The sequence below is a fragment of the Pseudomyrmex gracilis genome, unplaced genomic scaffold (genome assembly GCF_002006095.1).
Source record: "Pseudomyrmex gracilis isolate BER0280 unplaced genomic scaffold, ASM200609v1 scaffold_8, whole genome shotgun sequence".
Classification (NCBI taxonomy): Eukaryota; Metazoa; Arthropoda; class Insecta; order Hymenoptera; family Formicidae; genus Pseudomyrmex; species Pseudomyrmex gracilis.
The window spans coordinates 870,355-895,732 of NW_018020592.1; the positions used below are offsets into that span (position 1 = coordinate 870,355).

Genomic DNA, 25,378 nt, shown 5'->3' on the forward strand with positions numbered 1-25,378 from the left:
TTGAAAAAAAAAAAAAAAAGACCAATCCCGATAAAGTTGGACACTCTCATCCAACCACGCCGCGACTACCCTATCATTACGCTCGCTCGCAGAGGCAAACCTTAATCTCAAACTCCGGGGTTCTCGTGGCTTTCGATTTTTCTCGGGACACCTGGCTGCACGCGGCCCCAGCCCGGACACACCTAGCAATAGCAGCAGGTGAACAGAGTTGCTTTCAGAGCGAATCTCGCGCGACCGGCATATGCCGGAGATCGGGGCACCGGCGCACACCGGCTCTTCGTCGTCGACCTCGCGCGTCCCGATCAAAAAACACACGTACGAGAGAATACCTGCCGTATATATATATATGTATATATATATATATGTACACACCTTGTGTGTTCGCGCTGCGCGAACACACATGCATACACACGGGATGTATGCGCGTTTAGCAGATGTATCTCGTATCTGACACCTGCCAACCTGCAGCAACACAAAGACTTTGACTCAGGCCGGGCTCAAGCTGCAGCTGTTTCTCGGAAAAAAAAGATTTTTCATAATCTCTCATCCGATCTCTCATCTCTCGCGTTAATTTTAGCGCACTGATTTTTGACTATTCCGCAAAATTACTACGTGTTGTATGTTTTTTTTTTTTTTTTTTCTATGTAATGTGTATATCTCATTTTCCACACGAATTAGATTGACACACACGTCGCGAGATATATTTGCGCGCCGTACACGTAATAACGTCGGATTCCACTCGTATATACGTTCTCGGAATATCAGAATGCTCCGATGACTGTTTCTCGCAGTCGAGATGACGAGCGCGAGAGATGATGCTCGGGAGTCGCATTACAATTCCGTGAGCGACAGAGAGCGCTGCGACATTTAGCGGAACGGAATTCCCATCGCTTTTTCATCAGCATCGCCGCGAGCGATCTCGCTGCGGAAAACCGTACGTTAGAGAAATCCCCGGAGGAATGACGTGCACCACGGACGAGTCCGCGTATCTCGGCCTGATAAGCTTCTCCTTCGTCTACGACGACGACGACGACGACAACGTAGTCGTACAACGGCAGTATAGTTCCGCCATCCGCCATAGGTGACCGAGATACGTGCGCGAGAGCAAATTTCATCAATCTTTTAGCGTGTCGAAAGTGCGCGCCGTTGGAATATGACACGAAAATTACAACCCGGGAAGATTGCATTTTAAAATTACACTGAATTACACCGGCGCACAATTACGCCCACCGGCGCGCTTGTGCATGGCGAAAAATTTATATCGTGTTAACAATGTCACAGAGGCGATATAATCGCGAAATTAGCTTTCCACACACGGGTTGGCTTTCCACAAGTCAACTTTCCAATTATTAGGCGTTGTCGCAGCGCTTCGCGCTTTTACCTGTACGCGAGAAAGGTGCGAAAAGTTCGACGGATGATGGTGGCTTCTCGATTGTGTCGCGCGCGGCGGTCGATCGCGTCGGTCGGAAAAAATCTTTCCGCGCGCAGAACGGCGAGAAACAATCGCTCGTAACAACGTTCGACGCTCGTGCGATATCGATTACGGGTAAAAATTGCGGGTCAAGGACGAATCGCAACAACGAGAACGAGCCAACGCTCGAAGATAAATCGATCGATTAAATCGCGCGTTCGCGGCGCGGCGGAGATCTGAGATAACGCGATCTATCTTCGCGCGTAAAATACATTTGCTTTTCTAAAACGGATTATTCGCTTGAGGTTTATACGAGGAGTAGGTACTCGTCCTCCGCGCGAAGGACTGTTTCTCGATCGGTCGCGAGATTTGAATAGAATGGAGCGGCTGGAATATATTTCTCTTATGCGAGGCAGACGAGGCATATTTACGCAGAAGACGCAAGCGCGCGAGCGATCGCGACTTTATAGGCCAACTGCCAATTGTCTCACGTGCACGCGCAGGATATACAATTAACGCCAATCACAATGCATGCGGCTAATTACGTTAAGAGCTGTCACAACGCGCGAAATCGCGCAACGCTGAAAGAGAGAGAGAGAGAGAGAGAGAGAGAGAGAGAGAGAGAGAGAGAGATAGTAAAAAGTTTGTAAATTCCGCAAAAAACTGTGTCAAATATTATTTTAATCAATTTACAGGTCGGATAAAAAAAATTCTCACACGAGTTGGATCTACGTTTCAAAAATTGCATTAGTCAGCAAATCTAATTGGTATGTTTCTTTCACGCGGGAATCGGATATATTTGAGATCGCGGCCGTTTTAACGAAGCGGAATCGAGTGATTCAAAACCGATCGGCGTAGAGTTGCGGGGAATCGATTTCCGCGCCGGAACCCTCGCCCCCCCAAGTGATTGTCCATTTCCTGAAGAGCGAGTAAAAGTTTCCTTTTGCGCGTTTGAATCTCGCTATCTTTTCACCGCGCCGGGACATTTGCCAATCGTCGTGATTGTACGTGCGCGAACGCGATCGGGACGTTTTCACAAGCGCCAATTAGTCGCGATCGCGGTGAAATCGCTCGCAGGCATCGGCGCGCACTGTAAAGTTTTTAACCGTCCGTTTGCGAAATCATCCTTCTAATTCTAATCCGACAAAAAAAAAGGAGAAACATGTGCGAGATTTCGCTGATAAATGAAACGCGTGATTAGCGCGATAGACGAAACCTCTCTCGTGACGATCTGACTAACAAAAAAAGATGCGAAACGAATAAACACGAACGATGCGCGTGCGTGTGTAACGCGAGCCAGTCACGCACGCGCGATCAAAGTCGGACTCTGTCGCTTGGTAGCTTAGTGAAAAATCTCGGTATAAGAAAATATACACACGAAAATTGTGTGCGGCGATACGTGTAACGTTTGCGCATCGTACACACACAAAGAAAGTGAAAATATCATTCTTCGTCGTTTATTGCGGAACGCACGCAGAGGATAATTGACGCGCGCGTTGGAAAAGCACCGAGGCATTAATTTACCGCGCGAGAAGAACCGTCATTCCCCCTGCGCGGATCTCGCGCACATAATTTTGACGTGTGACGAATCAGCTGATCGCGCGAACGAGTTCACGCGTGTGTAACGCGCGCGCGCATATGTATCTCTCTCTTTCTCAAGAGACGCATATGTGTTATCGCCGTGTGTTGTAGATGGCGCGGAAATGATTAAAAATTGTGAGAGATGTGACGTAAAAAATAGGGAAGAATCGCCGGTTTTCTCGCTTATCGGTTCCCTCGTAGAAATCACCGAAGAGTTTCATGCGTGACTCTTCTCAACCTCCTGCCTGGGATCAGACGCACAAGCTTCCGGCTAACGGTGATATATAGTGTACACACTCATGAATATATATTTTCGCGAGATGGTATTCTGTATTAATCGCATTAGATTTACGACCTACGATCTGACGACGTACACAGCGCCGGTTGCGACTCCGCAAAAATCACGCTACAATCTTGTTACCAGCCGCTTGCTGCGAATATTATTTTTTGTTTCTCCTGTACATCGTCTAAAATATCGATCCTCGCGTCTTGTTGTTGTTTTACGACGGGAAGGGGGGGGGGAGAGGAAAAAATAAAATCAGCAGTACGATTTTACAGAACTTATGTTCCGCGCGAGTCGCCGTGGGAGATACGCGCGCGCGCTACGTAACACAACGGCTATAATAAACGCTCTCGAAAGCGAGATCGCGTCAGCCATGCAATCATTTTTCTGCAATTTCCTCGTGAGTCAATCATATTCTCTCGGTTGTGAATATAATGATGCTCCTCCGCTCCTAGAAACTCCTCTCATCGTGCGGATCGGTCAACAATGGGGGTCCAACCGTCACGTATCTGGCCTCGAAGGAGACGAGCGTGCGGAAGAGAAAGAGGAGGAGTGTATGTGTTGCCCCCGAGAGGGCTGCAAACACACGCGAGAAGCTAAGAGAGAGAAAGAGAGACAATATAAAGAACTGGACGAGCGCGCGCGTCGACGTGCACGCACCAGAATAGAAAAAGGGGTCGTGCTCAAGAGTCGTTGTCTCTTGTGCGAACTGGAGTTGAGTGTGTCTTGCTTGTCGACGAATCATTTATTTGAATGCGAAGAAGAGAAGCCGAAGACATTTCGTCGACCATGCACGACGGATCTCCAAAAGGGATCTCGCAAAGAATGATGCATAACCGCAAGTTTTTCATTTAAATTTTCATTGATCACACATTGCGAAGATTCTCAATTTCTCTTTCTCTCACTCTCTCTCTTCAAAAACTTGGACTAAAACTTTATCCGCGCAACATCACGCGATGCGATTTGCGATATAACAAATTCAAGATGAGAGAGATAACGAGACCGGGTGTCGTGTCGCTACGCTCGAAAACACTCGTCATCGCTTTCGAAAATTTCTCCCTTTTCTCGTGAGCGCGTAAACAAGACCCTCTCGATACATACGAGACCTCATATATCTGGTCTGGCCGGACAAGCGCCGGGGACCAGACGCATATATGCGAGGTGAAACAGAGAGAACTTTCACGGCCACGGGCCCGGTCACTCCGTGTGCCAAGTACGCACCACGGGCTCCGCGCGGTGAGTAAAAAAAAAAAAAAATGGGACTGATGCGGCAAAGGAGAGAAGCCCAGGCGCGGTCGCCGTCTCTCTTGCGTGAGAGCGGAATCGACACGCGCAAAAAGGAAACAGGTTATCGAATTAAAGCGATACGCAGCGGCCGGTCCGGCGTATATATCGGACGATGCTGCGAGGCATGTAATTTCTATCCCGAGGCCAATCTGCCGGGATATATTCGGAGGCAACGGTATTATATTCCAGCGACGTGGCCGAATTTGCGCGCGCGCGCGCGCGCGCAACTGCAATCCGCAAAGTCGCACGTTCTCCTTCGCCTCGCGGAGAAAAAGAGAAAGAGACAACAACAAAAAAATCTCAATCAATATTTTCCCGCGCGTAATTAACTGCATGAAACACAGAGTTAATGAGATTAACATGAGTAATTATTTCAAAACCGGTGATTACAATCGTTGTTATCAGGTCGGCGTACGTATCGAGAGACTGTGGGCAATGGCAACAATAGATACGTCTAATCTGATGGCGCCGCGTCCCGTTACACATGTACTCGGCTTCGTTCTCATTTTCCTCGTCTCTAACGAGCGATAACTTTTGGGATTAAACAAGAAAATCTTGTCACGCGTGCGTTTCCCTCCGTAACCTTCTTTCGAAAACGCGGAGAAAAATCGCCCGCGGGAAGAAAAAGCGCGCGCGCGCGCGGCTTCCCCCGCCCGGGGACGAGATTTCGCGCGGTGATTACTCTCGCGCGCGCTCATTTTCCACCGTCGCGCGATAAGATCGCGATAATCGTATCGAGGTTCGTATAACGAACGCAACGTTATCATTTGTCGTTACCCGAGATAACGCGGCGACGTGACACCCGATTTCTCGCTGTCGGTTTATTTTATTTTTTTTTTTTTTTCAATTTTTTTGTCCGGAAGTAGGGCTCCTCGTGCGAACACACATGTACAATACAATTGAACGTCGCTGTCATTCGGGCGTATTCATAGCGACCCGTTAGAAGAGACACGTGCAAGCAAGCAAGGCTTTTTTCCCCCTCATCACCACCGCTGAGAATTTTTCGTTAGCTGCATTCTCACCGTGCGACAAAACTTCGAGATTTTATCTACTTCGCTATCTCTTGAAATAATCAACCCAAGGCTAACTTTTCGCGGAAACGAAGTTTCGACGAACCGTTCGATTAACTCGAATATCTTATAGCACACATCTACCTACTTCTTCTCTTGTTCTATACGCTGCGCTAAGAATAAAATAGGAGAAAGTATGCGAATTTCTGAGATTCCTGTACCGATCTTTAGATTGATATCATCGAATTTCGTCCCGCTATCTCTCGGAAGTGAGATCTTTTGCGCAATTGTTGCGTATTTTACAATCGTTAAAACGATCTGACGCATAACACTTCTCGCGTCAAATTCCGAGAAATGGTATCGAATTCCGAGAAATGGTATCGGATCGTCATCATCTTGTTTCGAGAAAAACTCGATGATTTTTCGTACGAAAGATCCGTGTGTGGCTCTTTTTCGAGTCTTCTTCGAGACTCTCTCGGTGGATCCTCTCCTCCCGTAATCTTTTTTCCCTCCTGCATGTACTCTTGTCCGAGAAGGCCGGGGTTCTCGTGTCTTTATATTTAGAAACCATGCGCGACTGTTAAGCTTCGACGCATCCGAGCTGTCACGTTGCTGCTCCGATTCGCTCCTCGACCTATCGTTTCACTCGCTCTCTCTTTCTCTCTCTCTCTCTCTCTCTCTCTCTCTCTCTCTCTCTCTCTCTCTCTCGTTCTTTCTAATCTTCGTATCGCGCAATATCGATCGCCCATAATGGATAATGCATCGTCACAAATTGAAACGGACGACTTCATATTAGATACAATAGACGATACGTGCTTTTATCTAAGTCGACAAACGCGGGAGCACTTTCAGAGGAACACCGAAGAAGCGTGTTTTCACGTGTCACCTTATCGCTATTCGTATTTAGCTCATATTGTCCGAGTAATAGAAAATTTTTATTTAAGTATCTGTAGATTAAACGCGTGCATCCAATTCTTGCGCAATGTCGCACAGATTATAACGCGCGTTTATAACATTAAAATTTTCCTTATTACCGTGTGTGTGTGTGTGTGTGTGTGTGTGTGTGTGCTTATCTGCACCGCAATAAATATCTCGATGTGTTGATAATTAAAGTTTTCTTACTTGTCAAAACACAATTTCATAACTTCAACACAGATCATGTGCTTTCAAATTTGTGTACACTATTTTCCTTTTTTGTTTCTCTCGCAGTTTTTGTTAAATAATACATCGAGCGCACGTGTAAACACATTTTCTTATGATGCATCCATTGTCCGTTTGTCAATACGATATAGCCGACCAGCCGCTTTGTGTTTATACCTGTAAAGATCATGTTGCACTACCTGCTGGTGCAGCAACGCAAGTAGCACGTTCTTACCTGTTGAAGGCTACGTCATGGCATTGTAAGGAGAGAAGATTCTCACAACAAAAGTTCATAACAAGAAAAGAGAAACAGTTCCAGGAACGTTTCTTCGCTACGCGCTGTAATTTCGAAATTAGCAATCGACTCATTTTCGAAATTCGCGATGAATAGTAGTAGTTTAGTTTCTTTCTTCAACAAGCTATTTTCTTGTAAAAATTTAGCAACAAATACGGTAAAAGAAGAAGAAAACAGAAAGAGAGAGAGAGAGAGAGAAAGAGAGAGAAAAGACACAATTTAAGTTGTGAAAAGCAAACTAAAAACAACAGAACAAGCGCGCTTGCAACGTAATTCAATTTTCCCTTCTAGAAAAATAATCTATTTTGAAAAGGAACCGGGGAAAGGTACTTGTCTAAAAGCGTGCTGGATGCTGCGCTTGTTTCGCGGCACCCACACGCGCTGGCTGAACACACTAGGCGGTCGACGAGCGTGAGACTTTGTTGGACGAGCCTGCCCCGTGAATGCATCTGCATTCGCGTCGAATGAGGTTAACGTTAATGAGGCGCAAACATCTCCAGACGCGGCGCGCACCACGCGCGCGGCAGACCTTCCCTTTTATTCCAACCCTGTGGTCGTCGAATATCCCTCCGGGCTGACTCGCAAGCGCGTGTACATTCGTTTTTTTTCTCTCTCTCTCTCTCTCTCTCTCTCTTTTCCAACTGACCCTTCGTCCCGTCGTTTCGCTCGTCTTATAATGACACGTGCGCGCGCATGTACGCATTCTCGGAAAAACTTCAAGCATGTCGTTACTTCTGAAAAGTTTCGTGGAAATTTGGAAAGAAAGTGTGAACACGCGTCTCGTGAAGCGTGACGGACACAGACGGTGTGTATAAATTTGTACACGCACTCGCGCGTGTTTAGGGTCGTGTGTGCCGAGTGAATAAAAATTCGCACAAACCGAACAAAGGTCGCGAGAAAACACTGCTTCGGCTATTTACGTTACGACCGGCGACGACTTTTAGGCCGATCGACCGACAAAAGAACTCGGTCACCGGAATTTGCGTTTTAAGCAGAGACAATAACATGACATCCGGACGATCATTAGAATTACAATAAAATATTACCGTTACACCGTAACTTTCGGAGCATCACGCTTGGTTTTTCAGCTACAACATAGATATCTCACTTTTTCTCTTTCTCTTTCTCTCTCTCTCTCTCTCTCTCTCTCTCTCTCTCTCTTTCAACTGATAAGATTAATATCTGATTATGGCTTAGTAACAATAGCAAACGCGCAGTGTACACACAAACACACTTGCACACGTGTTTCCGGAGACGATCGCTATAGTGTATATTTTCGTATACACAGGCGAGCAACACAGAAATCACATACACAAGAGACTACAAGCTGAATTCTCTCACGGCAGCTGGCGGCATCGATCTCGCCAAATCGATCAGACGACATCGTGACACACCGTTACCGTTACACCCTCTGGGTCTCTCAAAGATAGAGAGAGAGAGACAGAGAGAGACACACACACACGCGCGCAACGTTTATTATTTGCGCGCGCGCACCCGCGGTACTTACCGCGTAAGTAGATTTAAGGGATTTGAGCTTCACGTGATTGAGCGCTGGCACATCCACCATGGAGCATTTGAGCAAGATAGTGGTGGTTTGGCTTGGCATCTTCGCTCAACCTCTCTCACTTAATGACAACACGCCGGGAAATAAAATATTGTATTACTGCTGCGTTTATGCTGTGACGATCACCGCATACTGATACGGAAGACGTTCATTGGCGCACACCGGGAGGAAAGAGCGTCGATCGGAAACGGAACTCCTTTCCGGTGACAACGCGAGACAAGAAGAAGACGCGATAAGACTAATCGCGGATAAACGCGCGAAGGGCAGTGATTGAGTGGCAGTGAAAATTTCCGAAAAATGCAAAGGAACCAAACGTTAAAATCGCCGAAGGCGTTCACTCTCGCGCTGCTCTCTTTCGTTAATATCGCGTGCACGTTTCGCGAGCTTCACGTACACGCGCGTTGCTTGCTTTTTTCTTTGCGAGATCAAGAGTTCACGAAGCGCGAGCTACCGCAACGCGCCCGACTCTGCCGCTTGACTGAGTGACTGACTGACTGACTGGTTTTCACTCACTCACAACACGATAGCTCCCGGTGTGCGAGGGCCACGTCTCACCCCACTCGTGCGCATTTCCTTATCCCCACCGTCCGAGCGTCGCGCCAATCACCGCGGCCGCGCCGTGAGCTCACGCACACGCGTGTCCCGTCGATCACGCGTATACATGAAGCAACAGCTGCTGTGCGCGCGCGAGAGCGTTTCTGCTGTGCGTGCGTGCGTGCGTGCGTGTGTGCGTGAGGTCTCCTCTCCGCTGTCACACACGCGTGTGTACGCGAGAGAAAATTGAATCGATGAATGGGTAAAAGGGTGCATCGAGCCGGGATAATGAGGCTTCTTTTCAGCAAACGTGGGAAAAGGCTTCGAGGCGTTTTGTGCAAATTTCTGTGTAAAACCGCGCGAAGATAACGGTCGACGCGCGTGATATAAATCACTCACACATACACACACACACAACACCTCAGTAACGCGGTTAAAGAAACAAAAAATATCGGTGTACGCGTGATGAATAACACTTGGGACAACAGATGGCGGCGCTTAACACGTCAAAACAAAGAGTATCAGACGGTGTAAACACTATAACCAACGTGTGCCATAAATTACGTACGATCGAACGAAGCGTAAATAGTAAATAAAGAGAACGCATCGCTATCTCCTTTCTCCTCCTCCTCCTTTTTGTAAGTGATTTATAACAGTATTAGGAGCAAGAAAATCTTTCTTATGTCGCTAATCATCTTGCCGTTTTGCTTCAAGTGTAAGTACACCGTGTAATGTTGTAAATAAATAAATAAATAAATCGCATCCGGTCGCATCGCGAGCAAAAAGCTGATGCTCGTTTTACTTTCACTCTTTATCTGCCGTTACTGCGAAGTAGCGAGTGGAAATTGCGGATTTGCACGCGGCGTCACTCACTTCCGCTCGGCGTCGAGACGAAAATTGCAAAGCGAACGCATCCGTGACAAAATTTTCGGAGCCGAATATTCTCCGAGCGGAAAGCAAAACACTCTTTGCATACGCACGTTTTTCACAAAAAGTGTGTTTGTAATTAAATTGAATAATTACGTAATAAACGAGATGTGATACAAAACTAACTAAAGTTGTAATAAGAATTAAGGTAACGAGGAAGCGCGTGGAGCGGCAAAAGTCACGAGCTAATAATAAAACTACAACAAATAAGCCGTGAGAAACCACACAGAGAGACATTCTATAGATACGTACTGCTAAATTACACCGTCGCGGTGGTCAGGATCAACTTGTCAATGTAGTGCGTTCGCGTCTAAGATCCCGAAGAAACGCGGTTTGGTTCAACAAGATCGCGCGGAGGAACGAAAACCGCAGACTTCTCGATCGCGTGTGAGGACAGCAAGAGGATCTTCATTACTTCGCAGCGGCAGCAGGTGAGTAACTTTTTTTTTTTTTTTTCGTGCCGACGTAGCATCGACCGACCGCTTGTCTCGCGATACTTATCTCGGTTTCGTGCTCCATTTATATTGCCGGCTGCCGGTTACGCGAGTGAGATGTGTTGCCGCGGCCTTTAACCTTCAGCAGGGTCAAAGCGCTCGCGAACCGACATCTCACTTAACAACTTTCGGGGATTCCCAATTAGACAGTCGCTGATAATGAGTAAGTGCTCGTAAATCTTTGCTATTTGAGTCAAATTCGAAGTCACGAACATCTATCGTCGCGATTATTTCGCTTGAACTTTGTATTTTACTTATGTTTAAATTAATTGACATCTATACAATTATTTTGATATGAAAATTAATTGACTGTTGACAATTTATCATTATTTATGTCATTCATCAAAAGTTACTTACGTCACGCAAGTGTTATCAAAATTGCGACAGTTTTTTGTCTGCGTTCAATTAAATTTTAACATGTTTTACGAAAGAAGAAATCAGTAGACACTAAAATTAAAGTTTTTTTTTTTTCTTCAAATAAACGCTGGATAAGAGTCGAGTGACGTGATCGCCGACGATTGGCGCTCTCGCCCTCGTAGTTTTATGGCTCGGTAACGAATACGAGATCGCAAACTCGTTTCCTACGGGGATAGGTCTAGGAATCAGCCGCTCCGATTGGAGAATTACTAGGAGCTTCTAGGAACCCTTACGCCCACCGAATATACAAAATGGCATGTTGTTTGACCTGTCGATGATCCAACGTTTTCGCTCGAAAACTGGATTTACGTCGAGATTTATAAACTAACGATCGGCTGTTGCGCGCTTTATCGACCGTTTGCATGAGCCAGAAAACGCAGCGTATGCATGAGAAGAGAATATGATGATAGCAAACGCTATCCACAAAGACCGACGAGGTCCGACATGTCTGTCCGGTCACGTAATGGCAACGTTGGTTCATAACGGATCCCGTCGTTGATGTCGCGCGATGTCGAGGATCCGCCTAGAATCCCGCGACATCGTGAATTCCGTCGTCGCCGGCCGTAATCGCATAAATTCGCGGAAGCATGGCATGTCGTCCGACACGACATCGGGTCTCGTATGTCGCGCTCTTTGTACGCGACTTCCTTCCCTCGAGCTCTCTTTCTCGGCAGTTCCAGCCGACGGAATGTTTACCGGAGGACTGGTAACCGTAAGTGGACAATGGCAGTCCGCACGGGGCCCTATTATGCCGGCGCGAACGGTGCATTTACGAGGGTGTGCGCGCGGCCGCGTGGGCGTTCGTTGTGTGCACGTGATCGCGGACCTTTGTTGTTGGCATCGTAAAGAAGAAACGACGAGAAGGAAGAGATAGCCGACCCGTCGAGGTGTGCGCCGCGACAGCTGTCTGACCCGATTCTGCGAAAGGACTTCTAACCGTAATCCCCTGTGCGCGGTGGACGAGGGGGAGGGGGGAGGGGGACGCATTTTTGCGACAACGCGACGCCGAGAAGAAGCGCCGCGACCGCACACGCGAACACGCGAATGTCACTGCCCTCCCTCTCAAAAGGTGGACAAAGCGAAACGGCGTGTGTGATCTCACCTGTGCAATTACTTGCAAGTGAGCCACCGCGCGCGGATGACGCATTATCAGAATTGCGCATGACTAGGTTTTTTCGCGAACGTCTATAATCGCATTCCGAGATTTCTTTTATCTCGGTTATCCCCGCTCGAGCTTGCCAACAAACAACACCAATTTCGCCTCGGTTCTCCAACGTCGCGACTTTGCGTCATTTTAAATACACACTGACGTTTATACGTACGTACATACGGTTTTACATATTTGAGATACACACTTTTCCGAGCCTCTTGAGCAACACGAGGCAATATTTCTGTGGAGCAGTAGTACTCTCGAATATTGAGAAATAAAAATTTCCCGCGTATAGCTTCGTCGAATAAATTTCGTCGAAACACGTCTAGCGCTTTGCTGAATAATTAATTCGCGAGGACAAATATGCAAATATGCTGAAAGACACGCGGAGTCGTTTCGCGTCTTCGGAAGCAATAAGAGAGAGACGAAAGAGAGACGCGTGATTCATCAGCGACGGTGATTGTAGCACGTCGCGAAAACGAGAGGGACAGTCGTGCTGACTCAATAACTACCTGACGTTTACTCGAAAACGAAATCTCCCGCCTTGTGCCGGATACAAGAAGGTATATACGGACGCGCTTGTCCCGCTCGAGTGACCGCGTTTCCGCACACTTCGCGACTATCTTTCCGCTATTCTCAGATAACGTGACCCTTTTCGTGGAAGGGCGTTTCTTATCGCGCACACCAGCACACTCGAGCTCGTTGTCAGAAACTTCCTGACGTTAGAATCGAATTTTTTTTTCTTAAATCAGTGACAACAAATGCGCATTTACACGACCGACAAAACAACATAAACATAATGCACTTAAGTTACACGTGTAATATTTAGCAAAAAAGTTGCAATCAAAATTCTGTGTATTTTTTTCTGATCGAAATTAAATTATTTATGTGTCCGTAGTTCCGATTTCTCTTCGAAAGAGAAATTCATCCGTCCATCCATCCGTCGTATTGCGAATAAAAATTATAGGGGAAATCGACAATAATAAATTCAGTTTCGAAGCAAAAAAAAAAAAAAAAAAAAACCGGAGAAATACATCGCGGGAAATAAAATCGCGCGTTTGCAATTTCCTCTAAATTGAAGGATTATTTTCGACAAAGAGGAGAGAATTATAAATTTATTTTTCCCACGCGGCGCGCGCATCGCACTGCGAAGCGGAGAAGCCTGGAGCGTCACGATTTGCAAGTCGCATTCAAATCTACCGTATCAGGCATGAAATGGATTCACTCGTTCGTGCATACAGTTTTCTTTCTCTTCCCCTCCCCCCCGTCGAAATCCGATCGTTTGTCAGGCGTGGCGAATGCTTCGAAAAGAGTAAAAAAAAAAGAGAGAGAGAGAGAACACAGGCGTGTACTTTCCGATTTCAACTGTAACCCGTAAACAAGAAGAAAAAATACTCGCTTTCTCTCGTGATTTATTTATATATCCGCGTTACTTGCCCCGACGACGCATCGGATTATCATACATTAACGCGGTTATAGAACAGACTTATCGCATGTCTATTTGCCCGAGCGTCTCAAACGATGCAGTTAAGTCGAAAGTCGATAACGAAGTTGAGTCGCGCGCGCGTCCCGAGAGCTTCTGTCCTCCAGAATTACACATACGTCTGACTCGCGTGACAGACGTTACACGCAGCAATATTCCACGGAGATATTGCTGAACTCGATAATATCCTTCTCGATTTTCTGTCTCTCTCTCTCTCTCTTTGCGTGCGTTTTCTTTAGTAATAGCGGACGCGCGGCGTGTTCCATAATAATCGCGACAGTAAAACGAACGGACGTGCCGTGTCGGAGGGGTTCGCGTAAAAATCGCGAGATTGCACCACGCAGTTATACGTGCCGAGTGTGTATGGAGGAAACAAACACACTGCGTGTGTGTAACGCGCAGCAACACAGCAGCCACCACGTTCTGTCGAAACAATATCGTGTGCCACTTATCACGCATCGCCGTCGATTTGTGAACGCGCGTAATATTATTTTATATATCCCACATTCTACATATGAATCACTTTTTCCTGGGTGTTTTCAATGCGCTCTCTCTGCGTATCAGATTTACGCGGATGAAAGAAACCTTTGTGTCCTTGTCTCGGTTTCTCCGAATCGTAAAACGCTCGCTCGCGTTGTCGTAACACACTTCCTACAGGAAAGTGCCACCCCGCAAGTGCTAATTTTCCGCTCTCGAGATATGTGTTGCGGTAACGCGCAAAAAAGAGCGACGCTGCAAAATTGTCTTTCAAGTTCGATCGTCGCAACGAACTAATAAATCGAAAATTCGCGCGAGGAAAATTCTGTCGCGAAAGGACGCGTCGTCGACGCGTCTCCTCCGTCGTCGACGACGTTTTGTGCGACTCGTTGTGTGCGAAAAGGTGCGATTCCGCGGGCGAGATATACGAGCTGGCGCGCGAAATGCTTGGCACACTTTTATGCTTCCGCGAATTCGCGTAAAACAGAGGTAACGACTGGAATTTCGTCATTATTGCCGCGGCGCGCAACGCTCGACGGCCGCCGACACACACACACGAGTCTCTCTGTTGTCCTGTTTCTCTCTTCTCTGTTGTTGCACTCTCGGTCGCTCGGGATACGTGGCCTGTACGAACGGAGAACGAGCGAGTCGATCTCTCCTCACGTTCGAGTTCAACTCCGTTGCTGTGTAACCTCGCTAACGATTTAAACGGCAGCTTCTAAACGCGATTTTTACGCCGATTCGACGCACACACCGTTCAAAGTGCGCTTTACGGAGGAAACTGTTGCAGAGAACCGTATCGCGATTTTATACTCTTTGCGAATATATGTTCGCAAGATGAAAGACAGAGTCGAAAGCGTAAATTTTTATCAAGAGACTATTGCGCGCGTTGTTGCAGAAAAACAAAAAAATCGAGAAAAACTATTTTCAGCGAACAAAGAGCTCGCTTATTTCCTGTGTGAATGTTGATTATTCATCTAATATATTACTCACTCGATTACGTTACATTTATTCACGCACCGATTGTCGCACGTAAAGACCATTTGAATAAAAAAACTATGCGTGGAAAAAGGAATTTTTATATGTTTTTATTTACTTTAATGTATTCCTTTCGACACACAAGAGTCGTGAATGCGTAAAAATGCAGATTCTTTCATCGGAGCGCGCTTCCCGAGTCATTGATAATCTACGCGAGTGTGACGATGACGCGAACGTTCGGCGCCGATAATTGGAACTTGGAAAAACCGTGAGCGGACTGTTATCGAAGTGTGGCCGTTTGTGAACGGACTGAATAAGTTTTTCCCCCGCTTGTTTTTCTTCGTAAACAACAATTGAAACGCCAACTCCGGACATTCCGTTAAAGTGAGAAAGCATTATCGGGAGCGATACGATTCGAGCTGATGTTTTAAAACCGAAAAAAAAAAAAAAGAAACATATTATATATGTGTAAACATTGTCCGTTATAATGGATCTCGTCGGATGTCGTCGTTTAATGGCTGTTGTAAAGATGAGAGTACGCGAGCGTGATTACAGTCACGGAGCGACTTGACTCAGTTACGAACGAAAAGTACACTCGCGGTCGGTGGCTTAATCGGTTTCCTGAAAGATAAGCCGGACACGGCGAGATTACGACGAGCGAGCGAGCTTAAGAGACCAGGACCGCTCGGGAGAGAACGTCATTAGGGCAACACACAAAGCTAAGAAACCCGCCTAGATTCCGCCAGCTGATTGCTAATAGTGCGGTGCGTGGTGTATGAGTAGTGTGTAGTAGTATATAGTCCGCTCGTTCCGCTCGCCAGTGACGTGCGGCGTAATTGTGCGTTAGGTGCCGCCGAGTTGTATCGAGTCAGCGAAGGAAATGACTCACAGCTAATGCAGGTCGCGCATTTAAGAAAGCGCGCGCGCGTCTACATCTGAATGCCGGAATTTTAAATTCGCTTCTGAAAGCATACCTGTCGCGTTACACGTCGCGCGATCTTTCGCTCTTTGGCCGTTCTTTACCGCGCGCGCGAAGCATAATTTTATCGCCTTCCCTTTTCTCTCTCTCTCTCTCTGTCTCTCCTCTTTTCTCTTCCCCACCCGAGATCTCTTGCGATTTCTCACACCCGGAGTCGCAGCTCTCTGACCGCCGCGGCCACGTCACTGTCTGTCGCTATGTTACTTCAACATTATCTCGCCGTACGGACAGATAACGGTAAAAGAGCGTTGGTAAGATACGTCTGAAAAGAGAGAGAAAGTTCCGAAGAAGTTTTTCGAAACTTTTTTTTATCTCAGTCTTTCCGCAGCACGCAGTACTCCTCTTCGCGAACGTAAGGACGTAACGCGGACTAGTGCACTCGCATTTAATCCGCGCACAAGCGACCTACATCGATTCGGAAGTACTTGCCTGGAAACATCTTTCCACCGCTTTTCCTACTCCCAGCCAGAGCTCGGCGCGGGTCTGCCACTCGTGGAATTTCATTTCGTTCTTTCTGTCTCTCTCTCTCTCTTTCTCTCTCTCGCGTTTCAATGCACTTGCTGCAAGTTCAGCGCGCGTCCCGACGAGAAAACGTTAACACACCTGGCGAAAGTTCGTGATCGCGTTCCGCGCGATCCCGGCAACGATTGGCGATCGACTACCTTTGCGCGAGGACCACCGCTCGTAACACCGGGCGCCGCGCGGCCGATGACTCACTCGCGTAAGGAATCTCTGGCTCGTGCGTAAGTAAGACCCTCACGAAGTGCATGAATGAAAATAACGCCGCGTCGTCGTGACGACGACGAGGTGAGAGAGAGAGAGAGAGAGAGAGAGGAGCGTGGGTGCCCAAAGAGGAAGAGTGCGCGTCTTTATGAATGAACCGACGACAATACCTCGCGTCGTCATTTACGTGTACGATGCGCGTCTCTCGTCGCGTCTGACGCAAAAGCGCAAACCCCCGTTATGAACACGCCAGCTGTTCCCTGGAAAAGGATTTAACACCTTGCTGATCACGAAGGGCGATCAAAGCGACGCGACTCCCCGTCCACCGCATCATCGACGCGACAACAAAGGCTCGTCGCGTCGCGATCGCAAACCGCGTCCACACGTTATAATAATCGCGTGGTTCAAAAATAGACGCTCAATGACGCCTTGTCCTTGAAAATCTTAATTTTTGTCGGAATAAACGCACGCAAATCGGATGCAATGCAATCTCGTCGTCTTCTCTCTCTCTCTCTCTCTCTCGTCGGTCGATACGTCAATGATTGATCGATCGTCCTCGAAGAACGGAAATTGATTAATCACGCATTCCGTGCCAAAGAGAGTAGCGATGATCATTTTTTTTTTTTTACGATTTTTCTCCGCTATACCTATACTTTGTAGAGAAAAATTCTACGTCTTGTCGTAATAATAATTATTATTATAAATCTTTTGCATCGCGCGCGTAAACGCACCGTCATTATTGCCGCTACATTAAACCTCCTGTGTGCGTCTGTGCGTGCGTCACGTGTTATTTCGCGCGAGAGAAACGAAGTACTTCGGTACTTGGTGCGAGCGCGCGTAAAAAGTCGCGCGCATTCGAAGGTCTCGCCGTCTGCGAAAAAAGTCCCTCCGTCGGTTAAAAACGCGCCTTCGACATGCGCGAAAGTGTGACGACCCGGTACTTTGTGGCACTTCTTAGACGCGTATTACCGCTCGTCGTGTGTACATATAAACGCGCGTGTCGGTGCATCAGGTAAAGCAAACACGTTTAGCGCCCACTCGAGAGATTTGCGAAGGTTCTCAAAACGCGAACTGCGCGATGCGCGCGAAGAGACCACCAGAGGAGAAATCGTTGGACTCTTGCGCGCGCGCGCGCGCGCGCGTATCCTTTCTTTTCCTCTCTCTCCTCTCGTCTCCGCGATACATCGCCGCGCGCGCGAGCATATTGCGCGATTATTTCGCGCTTGCTATAATACACACAACGGAATATATCGCGATTCCCCGATTCTCTCAGAAATTCTCACGGCTTCTCTCTTTCTCATCGACCCCTTTTCTCTTGCGAGTGTGAATTCAATTAAAAATTTCCTCGGTATACATACATATTCGGCAGATAAAACGAAAAACGTTTAATTAACCGAGCGATAAAATTCCCATCGCCACGTGAAAAGGAACTCTAGCTGATAATTTGCTTCTTTATATATTTCATTACCAATTTGCGCGCGTTTAAAAGGCGAATCACGATCCGCGCGTTGAATGGTCCGCGTGCTGAATAGAAGAACGGGAAATGGACTGTTTGACTGTTGAAAACCCGATTGTGTGAGCGTCGTCGGCACGCGCGCAATGCAAAGCTCAGCTTAATTCGCGATGCGATCGCGACTAAAATGCGAGAGCTATATATATATATATATACGCATGTGGAGAGCTTTCGCATTTGCGAACGATTAATTTTGCATCCGCTCGGCGCGCCCACGCGAGATTCGCGAATTGCCGCGCGCTCGCCCACGCGCTCCACCAAATCACCACTACACCACCCGTCACAATGTGTACGCGGGAAGGTAATAATGGCACGGAGATCCGCGGGACTTCATCCTATTATATGCGCGAAAGCCGGCCGTGATTCATCGTCAATATGTTCCGAAGCAACGGCCTTGTTATCAACAACGGCCGCCACTTTTAAGCCGTTAACCCTTTGTCGAGGGTTTATCGTTCGCTCGAGGAGAAAGAGAGAAAAGCGACGCGACGCGACGCGCGCGAAGTAAATCGCGCGCGGTTTTTCTTATCCTCTTTATTCCCCCCCCCCCCCCCAACTACGTTGAAAACAAATACGCCGCGCGTCGCAAAAACCTCAAACAAGAAAATGCGATTCGTCATCGGCCTTGAGAATCCATCACGCGCGCTCTTTCTTTCTCTCGCGGAAACATACGCGTGCGGAGAGAGAGAGAGAGAGAAGAGGAAAAAAAAAGGAGAAACCGTAGCAGAGATATCCAAATAAACGCGCGGCACGTTTATGCGCGGTGCGGTTTTGCGCGATGCGCACATCTCTCGCGTCCGAGATTGAACTTGTAAATTTCATTAAGCTTCAAGGCTGTATAATCCTAGCGTTGCACGCTACGTACGTCCAATCAACGTGAATTTGCAGCTAACTAGTGGATTTATACGAGCGGAACGCGCGCGGCCTGCCATTCAGAACGCGGCTTACTTGCAAAACGCACCCGCGCTCGTTAAATCGTTAACAAGCGCGCGCGCGCGCGCGGGCACAACTGACGCAGCGCGCGCGAACGTGAGGAAAAATCGCAACGAGATACCGGCGCTCCGTCGGAAACCAAATCAGGATTTTTTTTTGCGTCGCAGAACCAAATCGCGATCTCGCATTAAAAATAAAAAACTAAAAAAAAAAAGACTTCATATTCTTCTCAAATCCATTTTTACTCCCGTCCGAGAGATTGACGAGACACATATTCGTTTTCCGACGAAGTCGATTCCCATCTCAAACGTCAATCGAGTTTATAACAATTGTTTTATATCGGAATTCGCGACGAATATTCTCTAACAAAATGCATATGTACATCAATATGGAATTTCCTGTTGAATCTCAGAGATATATCGCTCGAGATACATCCTCTGTTCTCTTTCACTTGACATCAGTATCTCGCACCGGTATTTCGATGAGTCGCGAGACAGTTTGCATATCCCACCGGCTTAAGTCCGTCTGAGTGTGTAATTAATTCGCATTCGAGAGAGAGAGAGAGAGGAAAGAGAGACCAACCACTCTGCGAAATCATTCCCGGTATATAAGCACCGACCTGTTTCCACTTTACCTATTCCAGGTGTGCACGTGGCTGGCGCGCGGGTCACGGTGCCATTAACCCTCGTTAATTAATGATGTTAAGATAACGTCGCACAACGCCATTCTCTGCTCTCTCGACACGCCTCACCGGAACGTTTCAGACGCGCGAGTTGAAACCCCCGAGTTTAGCGCGTCTGTTGTATACGTGTTCCTTCTCTCACAAAAGAAACGTAAAAGCGTGGCGCGCTTTTTTTTTCTCGTATTAGCGTTCTTTTTGCGGTCGAAACACACCTATGAATCCGTGAAAGCGGCGTGCAAACGAAATCGAAACACTCGGCCGGCTACGCGCGATGATCATTACGCGCGATTGCAATTAAGAAAAATTTGCCGGCGCGCTTGTTTATTGCGAACGCGACAATTAGAAACAGTGAAAGTGAGGAAGCGAGCATTATCGTCGTGTTATCGTCTAACGAGACACCTTCGACAAGACGGTTTATAATGAGAGACTTCGCCGATGGCGCTGTCTCATCGACGCTGGAACTTTTTTTTTTTTTTTAAACACAACTGATCAAACATCGCCGGGCTCGAATCGCCGGCGCTATTTATAATCGCTCGATCGTAAGAATCCCGAGATTTTTGCAGCGCGCAGTTAACGAATCACGTACACGCATTTTCTTCATCATATTACCGAAAAGATATCTCAGTAATAATTAACATATGCCGGACACGTTGCGCGTTAATTAGCATTCGCTTGCGGAAGAGACTTTCGCGGAAATTCGCGAACGACCGAGACTTGCGTGATCGACAGTGATGGAGTGGTGCCGAACAAAACGGATGCGACTCGCGCGAAGTATAAAAAAGCGAATCTATCAACGGCGTTTCGCGCGCCGAGAGAATATCAAGTTGCGCGACGTTAAAAATCGCGCTCGCATTTCGACGAAATCCGCCGTGGATTATTCTGACCTACTTGCTCACACAATTGACGAGCGCGGCTTTAGACGCGTCAGCACCGACGCCGCGCCCCGAAGGACGCGGTTTTTTTTTCCTTTTTCTCAACTTTGATAAATCTCTGATATCATCGCGCGAAGATATCGCGCGTGCGCGCATTCCTGTTTTCTATCGCGATTTGCATCTCACACCTCACCTAGAGATCGTAGACGCGCTTGTAACTTCTCCTCCAATCTCTCATGTGTATTTTGTACGTGCGTTGATACCTCGCTTCGCGCGCGCGCGAGTCTTCGTTTCGCTTCAATTAATCTTCGCTCGCGGAGAGCGCTTCCCCCCATCTCCTCTTCGCCTCACACAACTTGATCTGTATCGCAAATTGGAGTAAGATTACTTCGTCGCGCGAGCGCAAGGCTCTCGTAAGGAAGAAGAAAAGTTTTATGGTTATTCAACGTCGAGAAAAAGTAATCTAAAGAAGAACGAAATTACCGGGGGAGCGCGATAATAAAGTTAGTTACTTTCTCTGTTGGTCGGATAATTCCTCTGAAACCACTTATTTGTGTTCCGATTTAAAGGTGTCTCGAATGTAACTATCCTTTTTTGTGAAAGATAAAAATAAACATTTCTACGAAAGAAGCTTGTTTTGGTGCAAAAACACCAAACATTTTTTTTTTTTGTTTTCGGAACGATTTCTCTCCGCGCGGAACGCAATAAATCCCGCAATAAGTAACAAAATGAAGATTTGCACGTCGCAAGTGTGCGTACGCGCGCGCGTACGCATCAGCGCGTTGACGGAAGGCGGTTTCTCTTTTCGTGCGTATATTCAAGCGCCGACGCGACGTAACAACGTTACAACGGCGCGTCGCAAAAATTGTCCGTCGTCGCACGCGTATCCGGACGGTATTCCGCGTACGTACGTGGCGGATGCGAACTGTCCTACGCCGTGTTATTAAACCGCCCTTCCTGTTCGACGGTGACGCGACGTGCATGCTAATCGAACGGACTTGTCGGTGTGTATCGACAAGTTTCCCCGCCACGTGGGTGGAAGCTGTCGCTTCTCGTACACGATGTTCGCGGTTGATGTCGAAGGATAGAGTCGTGTGTGTACAGATTTCTCTCCGCGTCATCGCGCGCGCGCGCGCGCGCGCTCTGCTGTAAGGTTAGAACAACTAAGAGTTTTCTTAGCGGCAACAAACTCAAATTGACTCACCCTTCCCTTCTCTTGTGTCACACGCTCTTTGGATCGCCTACTCACCTGCAAGTCAGAATAAAAAATCAAGTGAATAATTTGCATAAATCACAACTTTGTGTAAATATGTATCTTTCGTATTCTGCGCTCGAGTGTTTTGCGAAAATAAAAACGTACGTCGCGATCCGCGGCTACAATTTCTGATTCTTGCATTTTTGTCAAAAAAAAAATGCGCTTCGCATTTTTTTATTTTAAGATACTAGCACAACACAAGCGCGCGCTATTATTTTTTTTTTTTGAACGTGTAGTGTCAGTGGGCACAACCTGTCATATCGCGAGACATCTAATATATACGTCTTACAAACCATATAATATACATATGAAAGATGTCAGAAATAACGCATGAAATGCAAAATTGCAAAAAACTCGAAAAATAATAACAGGGAGAAGTAGAAAAACACCATAACTAAAGTCTCGTGACAAGAAAAAGAGTAAAAAAGAGAATATTATATATATTATATATAATATTCTATATCGATATAATACACACACACACACACACACACACACACACACATCGTAATCACGTGACCAAGTCAGGTCACGCCACGGTCGCGCGACCGAGGTCAGTGACCCCGCCAAGGTCGCGCGGCCGGGTCAGTGACCTCGACGCAGTCACGCGACCGAGATCAGTGACCTTACTGTAGTGTGTATATAATACATATAATATAATATAATATTGAATATATAATAAATTATATGTATAATATATATTATTTAATGTTATATATAATATAAATTACAATCACGTTTCTTTAGTCACGTGTTGTTTTTCTACTCTTTCTTGTCACGTGACTTTACTTTAGTCACGTTTTTTTTTTCTATATATAAGAGGATTACATTTTTGATCGATGTTTCTTAGTATTTTTAAGAAGTGTTTCTCACACAGCGTGGAGAAATTGTTAAACAAAAGATGATTTACAACGAGGAATTCGCGACGATCAAGCGCGCAAAGTGCAACGACTGACAAATTACATTGACGTGTCGCTGCACTCTACTGCGGCAGGCTGATAGAGCCCCATTGGGCTTTTGTGGTCGCTCTTTGTCCCCCTGTTACAGAGAATTAGTCTCTCACCTCATCTTGCCAGCTTGGCTGGCAACGAAAGCACTTGCGGATTTCGAAAATAGAGGCAAAAAAGAAGCATCGCGCGCTCGCTCAATATCGTGATCGCGATATCTATCCGTTCCATAAAAAAACAATAAGAGCGAAGCGAGTTTGAATTACACGAATATAATTTACGAGCAACTACACTCTCTCCTTTTTTTTAACATTCTCTCGGTGAATGTATTTTTCTCGAGCAATTAACTCGGTAAACTCAAAACGGCGCATTTAGCGATAATCGCACTTTTACTGCGCCTTCGAACACGCACATGCTTTCAGAAAACGTGTTACGTATCCATTATTCTACATAATCAGTTTTTTATCGTTGTGCTTTGTATATATATATATTATATGAAATGTGTAACGTTCGTTACAACGTTCGTTTTACATAAAAGATATACAAACACAGCTGCGCAAGATGACACTAAAGCACAACGATTATATATATATATATATATATATATATATTTTAGCGTACACGCGAAACGTATGTGCTTTTAAACGGCAATAAAACGTGACGCTGCTTGTTCACGCGCGGTAATAAAAATGTCGTGTCAATGGACTTTGACGGAACGCGACACGTACGGTTACGAAACTTTTTGAGTCTTTTTTGCGTCCGCGCGAACTCGCCTTAATTTCTGCAAAATCCACATTTGCGCAATTCGACCGAATAACAAGAGGATGAATCGCGCCCCTTGCGAGTTTTCGACGATTTTGCAAAACGCGGCAATATAGTGTCGCGTGACGACGCGAGTTTACGAGAAGATTATACACGAAGAAACGTCAGCAAATAACCGCATTTAAATGTGTCATCGACATCAATAAAGAATCGCGCGCTAATAAACTTCTTCCGACTTCTCGTGCCCGATAAAAACGTTACGTCAGCGAACAATTGTAGCATCTTTATTATCGATCGCGGAACGTTAAGTGATTTGTGGTTCCTTCTGTGAGTCATCGAGATGATGTTCGATGAATTATGTGTCGTAATCGCTTCCGTGTGTATTATTATACTTATCGTGATTTAAACAAACTATTTCGAGTCTTAGATAACATCGATATCGTTTGTATGTGAAGCATGTTGTTACAGACAAACGGGAAGAAATTAATTAAATGTAACTCTAATGAATTAAATCTAATGATGACTTTTTAAAAGTTGTGTGCCTACTTTGTGGTGTTCTTTTCCAAAATGTCATTGTTAGATTTTAATTATTAATAAGGATTAAAAACAAACTCTCTTTGCGCATTTCTCTTTTTCTTCAATAATCGACAAAGGTTTAGATAATCGATATATATGCGCGTAGGATTTTGCTTTGTGTATACACATCCTTGAGGAGCGACAAATCACAAATGATTCCTCCTTCCATTCGATAAGGTGTATATCACAAGGGGATCTCGGGGATTCCGATAATATCGAAGAAAAAGGTCGCCGAATTTTTCACAAGTCGCTTGCGCGATACGTTTCAGAGAAATCCAATTATCGCGACGAACGGAAGCGCGAGAGAACGAGAGAAAGAGAGAGCGTATGATAAATAGTGCGATAACGCGCGACCTCAGCGCGGCAGATGCATCGCTCTTTGCGGTTGCTGCGTACACCGCGGAATGCGCATAATGCCATTCTTTCATGCAGAGGCGTGCATATCTAAAAGGTCGTCGGGGATTTCGCGAGCCGGTTCCATTATCGGACGACGCGCGCGGCGCGATAAGGCGCGCTCTTGTACGCAATTATCGATACTGCTGGGGCTGTCAATCTTCGTAATTTAAGATCCAAGGCGGATCGTTATTTCCGACTGTTTCTTCTCTCGTGTGGCCGATAAAAGAAAAAACAAGTTATACTTAATGTGAAAAGAAATCTCACAAAAAACATGAAGTTGCCAATTATACAAGATATTTAGGTAAAACGAGGATTTAATAAGATAGACGATAATGAAAAAGTGGCGATGGATTAAAATTTCTTTATCGCTTTCGGAGCTACATCACTTTACGCGCACACACAAAAGCTACTATTTTAGTTAATCATTTTGTTTTTCAACAGAAACAATTTTATTCTTGTTTTTTTCACAGAATGATATGTGAGCAAGTTTCATTTACATCTTCTCGGAATTTCAGTTAGTGCTAGACGACATTCTAACAACACAGTTTACCCGTTTTCGTTGCACGATAATTTAAAGGTTAATAATAATAATATTACAAATTGTTTCCGTTCATCGTGCAACGAGATTTTAAGATTTGCTATAACTTTTCCTACGACTTTGAAAATTGTTGACAATCGCTGACAACTAGATGTTGCGTTTTGTAATTACAAA

The 25,378-nt window shown here is 46.2% G+C and overlaps 1 protein-coding gene across 1 annotated transcript in view; it reads right to left on the minus strand.

Annotated features, from left to right (window-relative positions):
* Window positions 1-25,378, minus strand: part of LOC109861104 (probable serine/threonine-protein kinase dyrk2) — a 155,932-nt gene that overhangs the window by 32,500 nt on the left and 98,054 nt on the right. The window contains exon 3 of the mRNA XM_020440622.1: window positions 21,935-21,979. Within this exon, the coding sequence (XP_020296211.1) occupies window positions 21,935-21,979 (45 nt within the window). The remainder of the gene's footprint in view (window positions 1-21,934; window positions 21,980-25,378) is intronic.